The sequence below is a fragment of the Neofelis nebulosa genome, chromosome 7, assembly GCF_028018385.1.
Source record: "Neofelis nebulosa isolate mNeoNeb1 chromosome 7, mNeoNeb1.pri, whole genome shotgun sequence".
NCBI lineage: Eukaryota > Metazoa > Chordata > Mammalia > Carnivora > Felidae > Neofelis > Neofelis nebulosa.
In genome coordinates, this window is record NC_080788.1 from 6,096,192 (window position 1) to 6,113,647 (window position 17,456).

General features: G+C 50.9%; 1 protein-coding gene across 4 annotated transcripts in view; it reads right to left on the reverse strand.

Annotated features, from left to right (window-relative positions):
- ZNF710 (zinc finger protein 710) overlaps positions 1-17,456 on the reverse strand; it is a 71,106-nt gene that overhangs the window by 36,730 nt on the left and 16,920 nt on the right. Inside the window, exon 1 of one of the 4 annotated variants that reach the window (XM_058736564.1) lies at positions 1,996-2,150. The exons of the other annotated variants lie outside the window; for them this stretch is intronic. Within the exon in view, the coding sequence (XP_058592547.1) occupies positions 1,996-2,078 (83 nt within the window). The 5' untranslated portion in view covers positions 2,079-2,150. Of the gene's footprint in view, positions 1-1,995; positions 2,151-17,456 lie in introns of those variants that run through there. 4 annotated transcript variants of the gene reach the window in all.

The window sequence follows — 17,456 nt, forward strand, 5'->3', positions numbered from 1 at the left end:
AGGTTTGGGGATTCCACCTTGTCACTTAGCCAGTCTGGAGCAAGCAAAGCACTGCCTCTGCCCAGTCTCCCAGCTGCCACCTCTGTGCGGAGGCACAGGAAGCCCCAAGGCGGGTCACAAGGGCCGGGTTCTGGCCCAGGTCTGCTTACCGCGTGGACCTGTGCACAAGCTCAGTCTCTCAGAATCCCATCCACCAACTGTGGATAGAGAACGCCTGCCCGCTCCGGCCAGGCTTGGCGGGGATCAACTGAAATAATCTTTACAGCCAGCGGAAACATTTTATAAATATAATGTAACGTTGCTAAAGCCACCTCTTTTACTGGTGGCTGGACGGGGCATCCCATGACTCACACAAGGTTAGGGGACAAAGGAGATACCCTCGACCGTACCCTCTGCCTTAGAACTTTCTTAGACACAATGATGCAATGATCAGGCCAGTTTCAAAACCATGCAAACTGAACTTGTGCGCACTCACTCGAAGACAAAGCCGGAATCTGTTCTACAAGACGGCTGGCCTGCCTGGACGCTTCAAAGCCACTGGCCCACGCAAGGCACAGGGGGACTGTTCGAGATTAAAAGAAGTTTAAAGAAAAAGAACCACCGAACATGATGCGCGAGCCTTTTGGGATCAGGAAAAGAACCTAAAAGACGTTTTTGGAGGTCAACGGGGGAATATTATATTATGATATATGTCACACTATATTATTGATTAATGGTAATTTTTGAGGCATGATAATGGCATTGTGGCTATACAGGGGAAAGTCCTTGCTCCTAAAAGCCACCTGCCGAGGTACTGAGGGCTGAAGTGTCGGGCTGCCTGTACCTCACTTTCAAATGACTCAGCAAAACCGTCTCAAAGAGAGCGAGATAAAGCAAACGTAGCAAAATGTTAACAACTGGTGAACCTAGATGAAGGTTCTTAGCTTTTCTGTGAGGCTCGACATTTTCAAAATAAAAAGTTATGAGGAAACAGAACTTCGCCCCGCAGGCGGAGTGTGACTTTTTCTTTGCAGGCGCTGGGGCCAATCTTTGGTTTGTTACCCAATCTGCCCGATGCAGAAAGTGAGGTGCTCGTGGCGAGGACGGGGCCATGCCTTGCTCCCCGATCCGCACGCACACGCAGAAGACACACGGACTGTGCACCGGAGTCCGCAGGCAAGCCGGCTCACAACCCGCCTTGGCCCCAGCTACCCCGGCCCTGCCCAGCCCCGCTGCTTGAGGGCTGAAGGAAATTCAGTGCCTGGGCACAGCTTCCTCTCGGGTCCGTCCCCAAGGAGCTCATCTCGTCTCCCTCAGGCCCATCTCCTGTGTGTCCAGATTTCAATATTTTATGCCCGGGCCCATCGCCCCCCTGGATCCTGAGTTCTTACAAGTTCTTTCAGGCCCAGATCCTGCTGCTGAAGATGCTCTAACAGTCAGAACCACAAAGTACTTGCCAGAGATCATTTCGACTGTGACTTACTAGCTCAGCCCTCACTGTACCGTAGCCAGGCCGTGGTGAAGGCCGGAAGCCCCAGGCTCTGCTACCCAGGGGTGATGCTCACAGGCGATGGGGCCTCCGTTTCCCTTTCTGAACATGGGTCCTTCCAGCTGACTCTCTAGGGACCGGAGAAAGGCCCTAGTGCATTCTTGCTGCGGCCAGGACTGGCAGCTGGCTCCTGCCACCTTCCTAAAGCGCTCCCAGGGGGTTCCCGGACTCACCGCCCTGGGGGAGTAAATGAAAACACCCAGGACGAGCCCATCCCCAGAGGCTCTGGTGATTTTCGAAAGCCCTTGGGTGATTCGAATGTGCACGAGGGTGGAGTACAGCCCCCCAAGGAAGCCGATCAGAGCGAAGACAGACCTTCTCCCAGTCCTGCTGCCCTCCTCCCCAGCCATCCTAGGATTCCACCTTCCGCCTGTCCTCTACAGGAGCCGTCCCTTCCTTGTAATGTCCCCTGCCATCCCCACCTCCCCAAACCTCTAGCATCCTTCAAGGTGGCGCTCCAGTCTCACTTCAGCAACTCCGGGCTGCCTGCTTCTTCAGGAGGACAGGGCCCTGAAGGCAGCACAAGGGTCTGGACGCCATTCTCAGGCATCAGGAAGCCAGGGGAGGGTTTCGGGCAAGGAAGGATTGTGATCCAATGGCTGTGTGCAAAGTCCTTCTGGTTACAGTGTGACGGAAGGCCACAACGGCGCGGTGTCCCCGCTGGGCTTATCTGTTTAGATCTCTCACAGTCCCCACCCCTACGGCTCTCTCTCGGCCCCCCTGGAGGAAGCCTGGAAGCCTCCAACTTTTGGAGCCGTGGCCAGATTTGTCACCAGGGCTCATGGGGTGTCACAGGGAAGAATGGAGCAGGCTTTCTCGCCACCATGGCCAGTAGGGCTGACAGCTGAATGTGGGGAGGCCGTGGTGAGTGACAAATGCTAACAATGAGAACTCATTCCAGGCTCCCAATGGGCAGAGACCATCTGGACAGAGCCAGAGGCCACCGAAGGGACATCCCTCAGTGGGGGAAGGTGGTTGCTTGAGCCACTTCGGGGAGGGGCTTTGGAAATCCAAGGAGCATTCGCGCTCATTCAAAGGGAGGTGAAAATCAAACAACACCTAAGGAATGGTTGGGAGATGCTACACAGCAAACACGGGAAGGGTTTTGCCCCAGACGAAAGCAATGGGGAGAGGATGAGGGCAACAGAGGCGGAGGGAGGGTGAGAAGGAAAGGAGGAGGAATGGGAGGGAGGGTCCAACGTTTCTGAGTTTACCAAGAGAGGGGGAAACGGGGCAGAGAAGAAAAAGAGAAGTGGAAGTCTCTCCAACCCTTGAGAAAAGCTGGCCTGCCCGTGGGACGGGGTGGGGAGAGCGTGTCTCAGAGCTCACAGCTGCTGTGGCAGTAAAGTCCCTCTTCTTCCAAAGAGAAGCCCAGTTTGGTCACCCCAGAAGCATCAGAACTCCATGAGGCTGGGAAATGCTGACCTCAGGGTGCGGTCCCCCCGGGGGCACCAGGCTCCTGGGAGGGCCGGTGCTGGGTCCACTGAGCTCTGCTGTAGCCATCTTGAGACTCTTACTAATTTTCTTTTTTTTTTTTTTTTTTTTTTTTTCAACGTTTTTTATTTATTTTTGGGACAGAGAGAGACAGAGCATGAACGGGGGAGGGGCAGAGAGAGAGGGAGACACAGAATCGGAAACAGGCTCCAGGCTCCGAGCCATCAGCCCAGAGCCTGACGCGGGGCTCGAACTCACGGACCGCGAGATCGTGACCTGGCTGAAGTCGGACGCTTAACCGACTGCGCCACCCAGGCGCCCCAAGACTCTTACTAATTTTCACACACGGGGCCCTCGTTTTCATTTTGGAAGAGCAAATTATGTGGCCGGTCCTGGCTGACCTTTCCAGAGGACATTTTTGCTGGAAAGGCAGGGAGCAGGAAGGCAGTGGGCCGGCTCCGGCTGCGGCTCCCTGTTTGCTAACCAAATACACAACCTGGCCTTGTTGACTCAGCCAGCAGGTATCAAGTACAGGGCTTCCCATCCCCGGCCTGACTCCTAGGGAGCGTGAGAGGCTGGGGGCGCTCAGGGTCCGCCACACCCTGGGCACAATACGGTCCTGACCCCATCCCTCGGTGTAAGAGGCGCAGGTGGCACTCAGGCGCAAAAGCCAGGCTGAACGCCCGCCCGGTCCTGGAGAACTGCCGTCCGCAGTCGGCCAGCGGCCGAGGGTCCACATCCGGGAACAGCTGGGCTCCTCTGCGCACAGTGGAGACGCCACGTCTGTGGTTGCTGAGGGCTCCATGCAGGGAGCCGGAGAGCTACGGTGTTTGGGGGCAAGGCCACAGTTTCAGGCGTGTGGCCCCCACACCATTCAGGGGACCACTGTGTGGTCACGGAGTCTCTAAGTGAAGTGGCAGGGGGGCGCCTGGGTGGTTCAGTTGGTTAACCGACCGACTTCGGCTCAGGTCACCATCTCGCGGTTCAGGAGTTCGAGCCCTGCATCGGGCTCCTCACTGACAGTACAGAGCCTGCTTGGAATTCTCTCTCTCTCCCTCTGCCTCTCTCCTGCTTGTGCTCTCTTTCTCTCTCTCTCAAAATAAACAAACTTTAAAAAAATAAAATAAAATAAATGAAGCAGAAAAGCAGATCCAGCCCAACATGGTGACCGCGGGCCTGACCGGCGCCCAGCCCGCATCCAAGCTCCCCTTTTCTGCTAGTCCTTCACTCAAGGGCCAAGGTGCAGACCAGGGACCCCAAATCCTAACACACTGGCCTCTCCCTGCTGCCAGAACTTTCCTTCTGAAGACCAAAGGCATACACTCCAAACTCCCCTTCTACCAGGAGGGAAATCCTAGGGTCTCACCGCTCCCACTTTGGTGCTCTTCTGGAGCCCTGGCCATCAGCCTCCTGCTCCCAAAGGGCAGAGGACCCCGACAGCATCATTTCCAAGGGCTTGCAGTTCAGATGATCAAAACCTCTCGGGCCCAACCTGGGGGTGACATGGAAGCAGCCTATGTCTCCACAGGTGACAGGTGTGCAAAGGAAACACACCCTGGGACAGAACTCCAGGCAGCTGGGACCTGGGAGCCCCACCCACGGCCAGGACAAAGCCAGGCTCCAAAGACCTGCAAAGGTTGTCCTGGGCCCCAGGGTGGCAGGAGGGCAGGTGGGCCTCTTAAAAGGGGCCAGGAGAGTGGAGGCAGGAGGCCGGGGCCCCTTCACTGCTAGGGAGGGCCCTCCAGGAACTGAATTAATCAGCAGGAAACTGATGACTGTTTCCCCGGAGCAAGGGCACAACACACACACACACACACACACACACACACACACACACAGGAATTCAGAAACAGGGAGGGCAGCTGGCAACTTCCTGGAGACCCACAATGCAATCTACTTTTTCAAATAACACAGACAAAACAACACAAAGAACCCATCCCCCGTTCTCAAGCGCGGAGTCCCTTGTATTATCTCATTTTTATCTCGCACGAAAGCCCTTCCAGGAGGGACCGCCACTCCCCATTTTCTGAACCCCTGAGACACGGAGAGAGAAAGCCAGTGGGACCAGAGTCCCAGCCGCCAGTGTCTATTTGCAAAGCCAGGCCTGCAGGGACTCCCAGGGCCATCTCTGAAACCACCCCGCTCTACCCCTGGACAACACGTCTCTCCCGCAGGCTCCCCGACCAGGCTGTACACAAGTCCTCTGGGACAAGTAGAAGGGCTCACAATGGAGCGGACAGCTGGTGTGGCAGCCAATTGCCTTCTGCATGAACTGGCTTGCTGAGATCCCTGGAAGAACTAAAGCTAGGGGCGCCCGGGGGAGGCTCGGCCGGTTAAGCGTCCGACTTTGGCTCAGGTCACGATCTCATCGTTTGTGGGTGCAAGCCCCGCGCTGGGCTCTGTGCTGACAGCCCAGAGCCTGGAGCCTGCTTCGGGTTCTGTGCCTCCCTCTCTCTGTTCCCACCCCCTCCCTGTTCTGTCTCTCTCTCTCTCTCAAAAAAAAAAAATAAATAAATAATAAAACATTAAAATAAATAAATAAAGCTACCGGGCGGCCTCCTCCCTGCCACAGGAGGTCAACGATGCCCACAGTGGTTCAAGATACAGCCGTAGGCCACCCCCCGGGATGTCATCCAGGTAGCATCACACAGGACAAGTTGCTAAACCCCATTCTCAATTCCTCTCGGCCAGGTGACACCCTACAGAACAGCACACCCTCAGCCCATGGCCCGTCCTTCTGTGTGGCACCGGCCTGAGAATGTGTGACCGTGCTCCTACACTTGAGAGATTAAAGGTAGATGTGTATCTTTGGTCTCGTGCGAACAGTGCTAGGTGAGAGAGCCTCCAATCTGCCCTCCCGAAGGTCGTCTTGGCGGCCCCTCCTGTCTCTTCAAAACAGAAAAATAACAAACGTTTAAGTTTCTTAAGTGTTCTCGGAATTTACATTCAACTGCACATGGCCTGCTGAGCTCCATGGAGCCGAGGTTTGAAGAGAATGTTCTGTCAATGGGAAATCCACAAGCGTTCAGTCCGAGTATGAAATTCGCAATCCTTAGCCGCATTCATCGCTCCGCTGGGTTCCTCCAGAAGGAAATGGGCTTCGGTGTGGACTAGCCCAAGCATTCGCAGGTTTACTCACAGAAGGAAAAGGCCACTGAACAGTTCAAGGTTGGCCCACGTTGGCCATAACAAGACTGGCAGGTAGGAACCACCTGACGTTATTTCAAGATGTGGTCTCTTGGGGGGGCTGCCTGGGCTCGGTCAGTTGAGCGTCCGACTTCGGCTCAGGTCATGATCTCATGGTGCGTGGGTTCGAGCCCCATGTCGGGCTCTGTGCTGAGAGCTCGGAGCCTGGAACCTGCTTCGGATTCTATGTCTCCCTCTCTCTCTGCCCCTCCCCCACTCGTACTCCGTGTGTGTGTGTGTGTGTGTGTGTGTGTGTGAGAAAGAGATACGTCAAAAAAATTTTTTTAATTAAACACAGAAGAAAAGATGCGGCCTCTTGGGCCCTGCCGGGATCCGGTGGATTGGGGGCTGGATGCAGGGAACTGTAACGTAACAAGTTCCCGAGCAGTGTATATCAAATGGTGTGGCCACTGAACACGCCCCTGTTGTGTAAGAACCGGGGGTTACAGGGTGTCACCAGGGGCTAAAAAGTTTTGGCCTTGTGAACGTAAGACAAGCTTAAACGAACAGGGCCAACTGGGTTGACTGCACGGGGGCAGCGTCCGTCCCTGGCATTGAGAGACCAGTGGAATAAATCCAGTTTGTTGGTTGAAGGCGGCCTCACAATCTCGGCTCAGTGGGCCTGGAACAGAGTAAACGCTCAACTAATGTCAGCTGGTGCTGTTCATAAACAAGGGAACTGAAGCCCAGAAGGCTTGTGATTTGCTGACAGTTCAGTTCCTGGCAAAACCAACACTCGTCCTGGAACTCATGCCACGTTCCCCTGTGCCTCAGTTTCTTCATCCATAGAATGGACGTAATATAGTTCATAATCCTTACATGGCTAGCACTCAATAAACAATAACTGCCCATATAATCCTTACTATCCATGTTGAAAGTCTGAGAAGGACATAAAATCTGTTTCTGTCTGACTGGAGTTTGTTTACTCTGCATGGATATTAGCACTAAATGCCATGGTGATGCTGAACGGCCCAAATGGCCCCTATACCTTGACGGGGGCCCTTTCTGGTTGCGCCGGGAGATCTCCCCCCCCTGCAAATACACCACCCCGTGACACATGCCTGGTCTGTGGCTGCTCTTGGGGAGGCCACCTGGCGGAAATTGCAAACGCGTTCCGGGCCCTGAGAGGTTTCCCAGTGGGCACTCTTCCTGCACACTTATTATGCCCATAATATGCCAGGTGTGGGCCTGGGCACTGGGAAATAAAAGAACAGCAATACACAGAGCAGAGCCTTCCCCTGCCATGAACTTACAAAACTGGAAAGTGGGTACAAATTTCTTCTTCTGATGAAAAATTTCTATTATAAAATTGAAAAAAAAAACAAAACAAAACAACCTGCCCATTGCAAAGAGTCTGAAAAAGATGGAAGAGAAAAAAAAAAAAAATTAAGGGTCACGTGGATGGCTCAGTCAGTTAAGCTCTGACTTCGGCTAAGGTCATGATCAGTCTGCGAGTCTGAGCCTTGTATCGGGCTCTCTGCTGTCAGCACAGAGCCTGCTTCGGATCCTCTGTCTCCCTCGCTCTCTGCCCGTCCCCCGCTCGTGTTCTCTCTCTCTCTCTCTCTCTCTCAAAAGTCAAGAAACAGGGGCGCCTGGGTGCCTCAGTCGGTTAAGCTTCTGACTTTGGCTCAGGACATGATCTCCTGGTTCGTGAGTTTGAGCTCCATGTCCGGCTCTGTGCTGACAGCTCAGAGCTTGGAACCCGTTTCAGATTCTGTGTCTCCCTCTCTCTCTGCCCCTCCCCCACTCATGCTCTGTCTCAGTCTCAGAAATAAATAAACATTAAAAAAAAAAAAAAAAAAAATTAATACTCCTTCTGGCCCTAACCCAGCCACTTCTTGTGTATTTCTTCTAGGTCCTCCCCAAGCACGTGGTTTTTGCAAGGCGTTGATCATGGCGTATACAACCTGGTGTATTGCTCGTGGCCCCTCACCTGGACCACCGAGCAACTTCCCATGTTGCACGTTCATTACAAAAATTGACGTTCATCGACACAGCACGTCCGCATGAACACACAGATCCCCCCTTCGCCTGTCCACACCCACACCGAAGGGCACTCAGATTGCTTCCGGTTTGTCCACACTGCCCACGAGATGCCTTCCTATATTCATGCAGAGAGAAGATAAAGGGAAGAGGCAGACGTGTAATTCGACAGTGTCAGATGGGCCTGGGTTGAATAATGCCACGTGTGAACTCAGACAAGTCACTTAACCTCCCTGAGCTTCAGTTTCCCCGAAAATGGGCATAACGCCCCCTTCGTACAGTTGTGAAGACTGTGAAAACTGGAGGCCGTCAGTAAAACACCCAGCGCGGGGCCTGACAATTAATTACGTACTTTCTTTTCTCTTAAGTAACAGAAGGTCACAGCTGTGGCTCCTGAATGCCTTCTAGGACAATCTGCAGAGACACCCTGGGAGGATGACGCTCCCAGATCCTCTGCACAGCTAGCTAAATTCTGGGAAATTTGGGACTCACAACTGAAGTAATTTGTTACTTCAAGAACAAGTTGTGTTCTGCAACTCACTTCAAAACGGCTCGGAAAAAAACCAAACACACACACACACACACGTACGTATGAGGCAAATAAGGCAAATGTCAGTATCTGCTCTCTCTAGTCCTGGGTGTATAAGTATTTCCTGTACTATTCTTTCAACTTTTCTATAGATTTGCAATATTTCATGATAAAACCTTGATGAAAACTCCTGCTTTAAATTTAAACGGTAAAAAACCGTATAATACTTTAAGAAACCTTGCACTACATTAATTTATCTAGAGAACTGACCTGGTCCCTGACCTCACAGAGCTTACTTACCACACAGCATTTCTTCAGGCAGCGTATTTTCTTGCTAATTTTATGGGCTGTTCAGTTTTCTCTTCAAGCTTAAATCTCGATTTTTCTCTTTTTTAAACAAACATATGCATGATCTTAGTAGAATAGAAATTTTAACCTTTTAGGTATCTCATGATAAAATCTTTTCCCCTGGGCTGTCGATTGTTTTGTAGAATTCACATAGTACTTACAATTACTTTTAAGTTTATTTATTTATTTTGAAAGAGAGCAAAGGAGGGGCAGAGAGAGAGAGAGAGAGAGAGAGAGAGAGAGAATCCCAAGTAGGCTCTGCTCTGGCAGCACGGAGCCCAACTTGGGGCTCAATCCCACAAACCATGAGATCATGACCTGAGCTGAAATCAAGAGTCCCATGCTCAACCACCTGAGCCACCCAGGCCCCTCCCCCCATTTGTTTAATGTAGTCAAATCTGCCGGTTTTTTGATGACTTTTTTATTTCTAAACTTTGGAAATCAACCTCTAGCCCAAGACTTGGTGCAGGGTAAACTGTACATACGAAACGTTTACTTCTTCTTTATTACGTATTTCTGTTTCAGTATTATTGTATTGACTAGGATTTTAAAAGCGAGGTTCAACAGTGAATATGATGGCGGGCCTCCTTAGTTTGTTACTAGTTTCAACAGGGATGCCTCTAGTGTTTCACGGTTAATAACAACATTGGCCATCAGTTTGAATTACATCTTTTTTTTTTTTTAACGCTTATTTATTTGTTTTTAATGTTTATTTATTTTTGAGAGAGAGAGAGACAGAGGGTGAGCAGGGGAGGGCAGAGAGAGAGGGAGACACAGAATCTAAAGCAGGCTCCAGGCTCTGAGCTGTCAGCACAGAGACCGACTTGGGGCTCGAACTCATGAATTGTGAGATCATTGTGAGCCAAAGTTACACGCTTAACGGACTGAACCACCCAGGCGCTCCAATGTTTGTTTATTTTTGAGACAGAGAGAGTGTGAGAGGGGGAGGGGCAGAGAGAGCGGGGGACAGAGGATCCAAAGTGGGCTCTGTGCTGACAGCAGTGAGCCCAATGCGGGGCTCGAAGTCGGGACCTTCGAGATCGTTACCTGAGCCAAAGTCAGACACTCAACCGACTGAGCCCCCCAGGTGCCCCTGAAATAGATATTCTTAATCACGCTATGAATGCACCCTTCTACTCCTTTTTTGGTGTATTGATTAGGTAGAAATGGTTGTTCGACTTTAATCAATTTCCCCCCCACATATATTGGAATCAATTCGGTTGTACTTCTTTAACCCATTAGCATGACGCGGTTACTATATTAAGCTTTCCTGATATTGACAATTGCCCCACTGGGTTATGGTGGATGACTTAATATATTATTGAATTTTATTTCTGAGATAACATTTCCATCCTTTAATATGGTTTCTTTTCCATGCTTAATATCAGGCTTATTTTCCTTTGTAGAATGAATTGGATCATTCCATCAATCTTTTGCTAAGCCATGGAAACTGCTTAATGTTATCAGTACCATCAAATTTAAAATAATTACCTAGCAAAAAACACTTGGGACCGGTGTCTTCTTTGGGTAAAGGGGGCAGTGCTTTGATAACAATCACAATTTTTTTTCTCATTTAGCAACATATATATATTTTCAGAGAAGCCTCCATTTATTTGCGATTTTCAAACTTAAGGCAATTGTGCTTATATATACATATCCATATTTTTAACTCTCTATTGCAACGTTCCCTTTCTTATTCCTCCTATTTTTTTCTTTTCTTTCTTTCATTTCTCAAGTCGATTTGCCAGAGGTTAGTCTACTTTATTGTTTGTTTAAAAACAGAATCAGCTCTTGGATATATTTGCTAATTTCACTGTGTTTCTGTTTTCTAATTCATTTATTTCTGGCTTTATTCTCCGTTTCTCCCCGTTTTCCTTAGGGGCTTTTTTTTATTCATTTTTTTTTTTTTTTCTCTAAGATCTCAGGCTAATGCTTGGCTTATTCCCTTTTTCTATTTCCCTTCTTAATAATAAAAGCATTTAGGTCTATGAGACTAGCTGCAGCTGCCTCCCAGAGGTTTGGTTATGTGGCATTCTGGTTTTCGGTGCTTTCTAAATATTTGTCACTATATTCTTTATTTCTTCCTCGACCAAATAGCAGTTGAGGAGAGGGTTTTAAATTGTTTTCAAGCGGTTGGCTTTTTAGTTTTAGTCCGTTTAAATGCACAATTATTTTGGCTACGTTTACTGCCTGGTGATCAAAGGACTCCCCAACTGGCACAATTTCTGTTTTGGGTGGAACGTGAGTTCTTACAGTTGGTTCCTGGTGGCTGACAGAAATGTCTGCAAAGCATATGCTCGCTTGCAAAGCCCAAGTGCGTTTTAAAAGTTCTTGCTTGCCATAATGTTATGTCAAATGAAAAAGAAAGAGGATATGAAGTTCAATGTGTTTGTAACCATGTTTAAAATACAGTATATTTACATATGTGCGCTGAAAAAGGCTGTGAGGAAATACATAAAGGTACTCAACGGTGTTGGTAAAAGTCTACTTGAGGAGATTAGGGGCAATTTTTATTCTTTACACTTTCCTGTATTTCTTTTAAAAGCTTATTTATTTTGAGAGAGAGGGAGAGCGAGAGAGAGCGCATGAGGGAGGGGCAGAAAGAGAGGAGAGAGAATCCCAAGCAGGCTCCACACTGTCAGCACAGAGCCTGACGTGGGGCTCGATCCCACGGACCTGGAGATCATGACCTGAGCCGAAACCAAGAGACACGGGGCTTGATCCCACAACCGTGAGATCATGACCTGAGCTGAAATCAGGAGCCAGATGCTTAACCAACTGAACCATCCAGACGCCTCCACTTGTCTCTATTTTTAAAGGTTTCTATGTAAGTGTAAGAATTACTATTTTAATAAGATTTCTTTGAACGCTTATTTGCCTAAGGTTTGGGGACAGAAATGCTCTGTGGCTGAAACTGATTTTGCAAAGCTCCCCCCGGCCAGAGTGAAGGAGGTCACCATGAAGAACCAGAAAGACTGGATTTGGACCCCGAACAGCAGTAACACCTGAAAACGGTGGCCCTTGTGAGGGACCCAGTCACTATGGTGCTGGAGGTCCCCTCTGGAAGAGGACATTCATTCCCAGGGGGCACCCAGGAGGGCCACCCTCATCCTTTGTGGTCCCCACTCGCATATGGGTGCCCCTCATTACTGTGATGGTGGAGCCATCCCTCGAAGGAAAAAACAGCAAAATCCAAGTACCTCAACATGATCTCAAAGGCCCACTCCCACCCCGCCCCCCCCACCCTCCAAAATGCGTTTTCAGCCCCACTGTCAACTCCCAGAGCTGAATTCGGAGCAACTCTGGCCAAACCCCTCCCCCGCCCCACTCCTATTTGAGTCCTTGGAACTGGAAAAGGTGGCCGACCTCCCCCTCGACTATCCCACCGGCTCCGCGGGTCACCCCAATACCAGCGGCTCTGGAGACTGAAAGATCCGGAGAGATCCAGAAGCCTGCTCCGTGACTGCCTACCCTGACAAGGAAGCAGGGAGGGGAGAGGGAGTTCAGGAGTTCCTGGGAGAGCCACCCTTCGATAACCGTGGGCCAGTGAGCGCACTGCACAAGCACCCCAGCCCAGCCAGCCACCCAGGCTGACTCCCCTCTCTCGTTCATTACCTGGAGTCGCCTCACACTGGGGTCTTTCTCCTGTTTCCCTGCCCTCCAATCCCGCTGACTTGAACCCTCTGCCCTGGAAGACAGCGGCAGGGAGGAGGGAGAAAAGCGTGCTGGGGAGGAAGGGGGACTGGGAGGACCTTCAGATGTCTCGCCTGGCTTCCAACGAGCTGCTGCCCAGTCTGGTGGGTAGTCTGGGGTCACCTGTGTCACAGGGAGGAGACACTTAGAAAGCCGGGGAAGAGAATCCTGAGGGAGGTGCCCTTCCCCACCGGGAATGGATTAAGGTGGCCAAGCAAAGATGGACGCGGGCAGAGAGACGCGGGTGTGCCCTGCTCCCAGCAGTGTCGTCTCTGGGGAATGCTCGCTGCCTGGCTTTGGCCCAGGTAAGGGGTGTGGACGAGAGTCCCATGATGCCACCAGGAAAAAGAGCCAAGAACATCCTTTCTCCAAAACCCCGTCCCACTGTCACCGCCTCTGTTTCTTCCTCTGTCCAGGCAGTTCTGCCCGCCACCCTGGAGGTTCTGGGCAGTGACCTTCAAACAGGTCTACGTTCAAAACTGACTCCACTTCCAGGCACCAACTTCCTGCCCTCTGCTCCGTGCAGCATCTACACGGCAGGCTGAAACACCCAAATCAGAGTGCAGCCAAGGACTTGCAGCCACGGCCTTCTCTGGAAGAGTGCTCTCCAGGAAAGCTGTGTTCTTGCCACATCAGCCAGCAGAAGGACTTACAGAGAGAGAAAGGGAGTGAGCTCATGGTTTCCTGTTTGTTTGTTTGCTTTTTACATTTATTTATTATCTTGAGAGAGAAAGGGCACGAGTGGAGGAGGGGCAGAGAGAGAGAGCGACAGAGAGAGAAAGCGACAGAGAGAGAGAGAGAGAGAGAGAGAGAGAGAGAGAGAGAGAAAATCCCAAGCAGGCTCTGCACTGTCAGCACAGAGCCCGATGCGGGGCTCGATCCCACGAACCGTGAGATTGTGACCTGAGCTAAACTTAAGAGTTGGATGCTCAACTGACTAACCCACCCAGGCGCCCCTTGGTCTAATTTTTATCTAGAAGTCAAAAGGCTCTCCAGTGGCTCATCTGGCCCAGCCTCTACATCTCCTGCTTTACTGGTCTGTTATGCCCTAGGGGCTGGGTGGCAGGGTGGTTCAAATGGATGGAGTGTGGACTCTGGACTCAGTTACACCGTGGGTTCAAATCCCCTTACCATCCCTTACAGGTTCGAGCCCTTGGGAAAGTGGCCACCTTTGTGAACCTGTTTCCTTGCCTCTGAAATGGGTCTGGAATGCTGTTTCTTGCAGGGTAATTGAATTCAAAGAGTCTAGCCCCATGCCTGGCCCAGAGCAGGTGCTCAACAAACATTGGTTTTCTTTTTCTTTCTTTTGCCAGATTCTGGGAACCCGAGCCTGAAGATCTCATGCACTCAGGCAACATTTCAAAAGATCTTCCTACATTCTCAAATCAACTTGGTAACTATAAATATGTATTAGGAACACACCCTGGTGGAAAAATTTTACTTGGGGTTATTTCTTGATGAGGGTTTTTTTTTTTCTTTTTAATTTTTTATTCTTTGTTTTCTTGGTGAGTTTTAAGAGAAACAACGAAGCATAGAGAATGTACTTTTGTAAATGATCTGTAAACAACTGGCACAAAGCTGAAATTTTAGGTGAAATGAGAAGGAATTCAGGCAAAAGTGCCATACTTATTCCTCTGAGGGGTTTCTCAACTCTCAGATCAACATTTCCAAGGGGATTTCCCCGCATGGAGTTTTAACAACAACACAAGCCCCAAGTCCCCCTGGTTTATGCCAGCGATCTGTCATGTTGTTTTTTTTGCTCAGAACCCACCGGGGGGCTCTGCCTGGCCTCTGGATTAAGTCCAAGCCTTTGGACACATTCCCAGATCGGCCCCGACCTACACCCCCAGCCCCATCTTCCAACATCCCACCTGCACATCCTACCTTCCAGCCACACCAACACCGCCCCGCCCCCCGCCCCGCCCGAGTCTTCAAACGTGCCTGTTCTTTCTGCCTTTGCATGTTTCAGTTACCCAGTGGAATGATCTTCCTCCTGCTCCTGGTCTGCTGGGACCCTGCTAAATACCACCTCCACCAGGCAGTCTTTGCACACACCCCCGCCCCCACCACGTTCCTCACTTCCTGTTCTCATGTCTGCTTCTCTAATATTCCTTCTGGCTGAGGGTTTGCCGGGGACAAAAACCCTGTCGTTCCCCTTTAGATCACAGAGTTTAGCCCATGGTAGGTGCTTGGTAAATGTTTGCGGATCTGATGAAGGAATAAAGAAACGAATAAGGAGACTTGCAAGAGAAAAGAGAACCCAGGGTGGCGCAGGCCTCTCCCTGGACTTCACGGCCCTTTGGTACCCAGGTAGTAATGATAACCATGTGTTTACACAGCACAGAGCACAGCTATAAAAAAAAAAAAAGTAGGCTCATAAACCCATTTCACAGGCCATGAAACCAAGGCTTGGTCATGGAGGCTGTGCCTCACTGGGGCTAGGAGATGGTGAGTCATGCTTCCTGTGATCCTGAGTCCTGTGGGTTGAAGTAACGTCCTCCCCTTTGCCTCTGGGCCCACTTTGGTGGGGAGCCTGTGGGAAAAAGAGCAGCTCTGTGTTTCTGTGTTCCCTTAGGCCGAGAAGGTGTCAGGGCAGAAGCTGGACCACGCACAGGAGCAAACCTAGGACTCTCTGAGGCCACCCGGAACCGAGACCCCCACCCTGGGACCCAGCACTCTCCACCTGCTAAGGGTGGGCTTCCACACCCCCTCTAACAGGACACCAAAGTTGCCCACTCCTTGCGCCTTGGGTGAATCCAACATCATTAAAAGCAGACCCCCGTCTTCCCCGGATCTTAATTGGCTAAGAAGCAAAGTGACAAGTTTCATGGAATGTGAGGTAGCAGGATGGGATCTAACCATGTGTCACAAGTCGGAGAGTGGGGGATGGCAATGGGCCATTCAGGGAAGAGAGGCAGGACCGGGCAGATAAGAGATCTCATCCACCAGACAGATAACGGGGCTAAAATGACAAAGGACCTAGAAGCCATCGCTGATGGGTCGAGAGAGAAAGGAAGAGCATATTAAATTTTAAACAAAGCCCACCCCAGGGAAACCTCCAGCCTCCCTCTCCCAACCCGTGCCTCTCATTTCCAGAACAGGTTCATAGAGACGGAAACGTCCGTCCCTCCTCTCAAGGGGGTGAGTTTTGTGTTTTTGTTTTTTTGTAACCCGACGGGCAGCAGCTGGCATGCTGTGTTTCTGGGTGCGGCGGGGGGCGCAGCCTGGGCCTCCAGGAGCCCCGGTGGCCTTCCTGCCAGGCCTGGGAAAGGAGGGCAGGCTGGGATCGGGCCTCGGATGGGACTGGAGGGTGGAGGGCGGCTGGGAGCCACAGCAGAGCAGGTGCAGGGAAAGAGTAGTGGTCAGCCTGCATGTGCCAGATCCAGGAGGTGGGCACCAGCCTGGGTGTCACCAGCGGCGAAGAGGAAAGCTAAGAAGTCGGGAAGGTCCTCAGCGGCCACACCAACTAAAACTACCATAAAGAACATGCTGACACGGAGGAGGAAGAGAGCCGAAAAGGGGGAAGAGTGTGGAGCTGGAACAGGAAAGCCCGATTTAGCCTAAGCAAATGCTACTTCCTCAGTAATTCCATCAAACCTCCCTGCAGTGTCTCCCCTCGCACCCCCCACCCCCTGCCATGGTGGAGGAGTCAGGCTGCCAGGGCTGAAGGTCTGGGCAGATGCACTCCCTCCGGGACAGACTCTGGGGCCTGGATAGGAAATCCCCCCCATCCGCAACCCCAAACCCCAACCCAGGTCAGGACGAGCAGCCTTGGTCTCTGGCGTTAGGGTAGGATGTTTGTTTTATGAGCATCCTCTTAGAAGAAAGGCTTCGAGAAATTTCCCCAAGAGACTCTGGAACCCTCAAAGCCAGCACTGTCCCGGGCATGCTAAGGATGGGCATCTTGGGGCTTCCCACCTGCCCAGATGCCTGCAGTCAGAGACTCTTAAGAAAGGCCTCAGCCCTCGAGGATGGGAGGGCCACTTACTCTTAACAAACAGGGGCTCAACATTTGGAAAGGGATGTCGGAAAAACACACAGCCAGGTTTTAAAAGAGAATGACTTAAGTCTTCACCCCAAAGGAGTAAAATCTGCATACGGCCTTTCTGGAGGGCAATTTTACCTTCTAAATCAAGAGCCTTGAGAATGGGTCCTCGGCCCAGGGATTCCCTTCTAGAAACAAGTCCCAAGGAATAATCAAGGCCACGGGCAAAACTGCCCAAGGATGTTTGCTGCAGCATTCCTTAGAAGAGAGAAAAAGGGGAAAGAATGTAAATGGAGGAGTGTGCTTATGTGTATTATGGTCCTGTCTGCTCAGAAGATAGCCCTTTAAAGTGAGCTGGAGGGGGGCGCCTGGGTGGCGCAGTCGGTTGAGCGTCCGACTTCAGCCAGGTCACGATCTCGCGGTCCGTGAGTTCGAGCCCCGCGTCAGGCTCTGGGCTGATGGCTCGGAGCCTGGAGCCTGTTTCCGATTCTGTGTCTCCCTCTCTCTCTGCCCCTCCCCCGTTCATGCTCTGTCTCTCTCTGTCCCAAAAATAAATAAAAAAACGTTGAAAAAAAAAAAAAAATTAAAGTGAGCTGGAGGGGAGGGGCGCTCTGCAATGTATCGAAACGTGGAATCACTATATTGCATACCTGAAGCTAACACAACACCGTATGTTAACTGTACCGGAACTGAAAATTAAAATAAAAAAATAATGTGACTCGAAGGAAGGGGTTTAACTCAATGAAAATTTTAATCACATATTGTTAAGG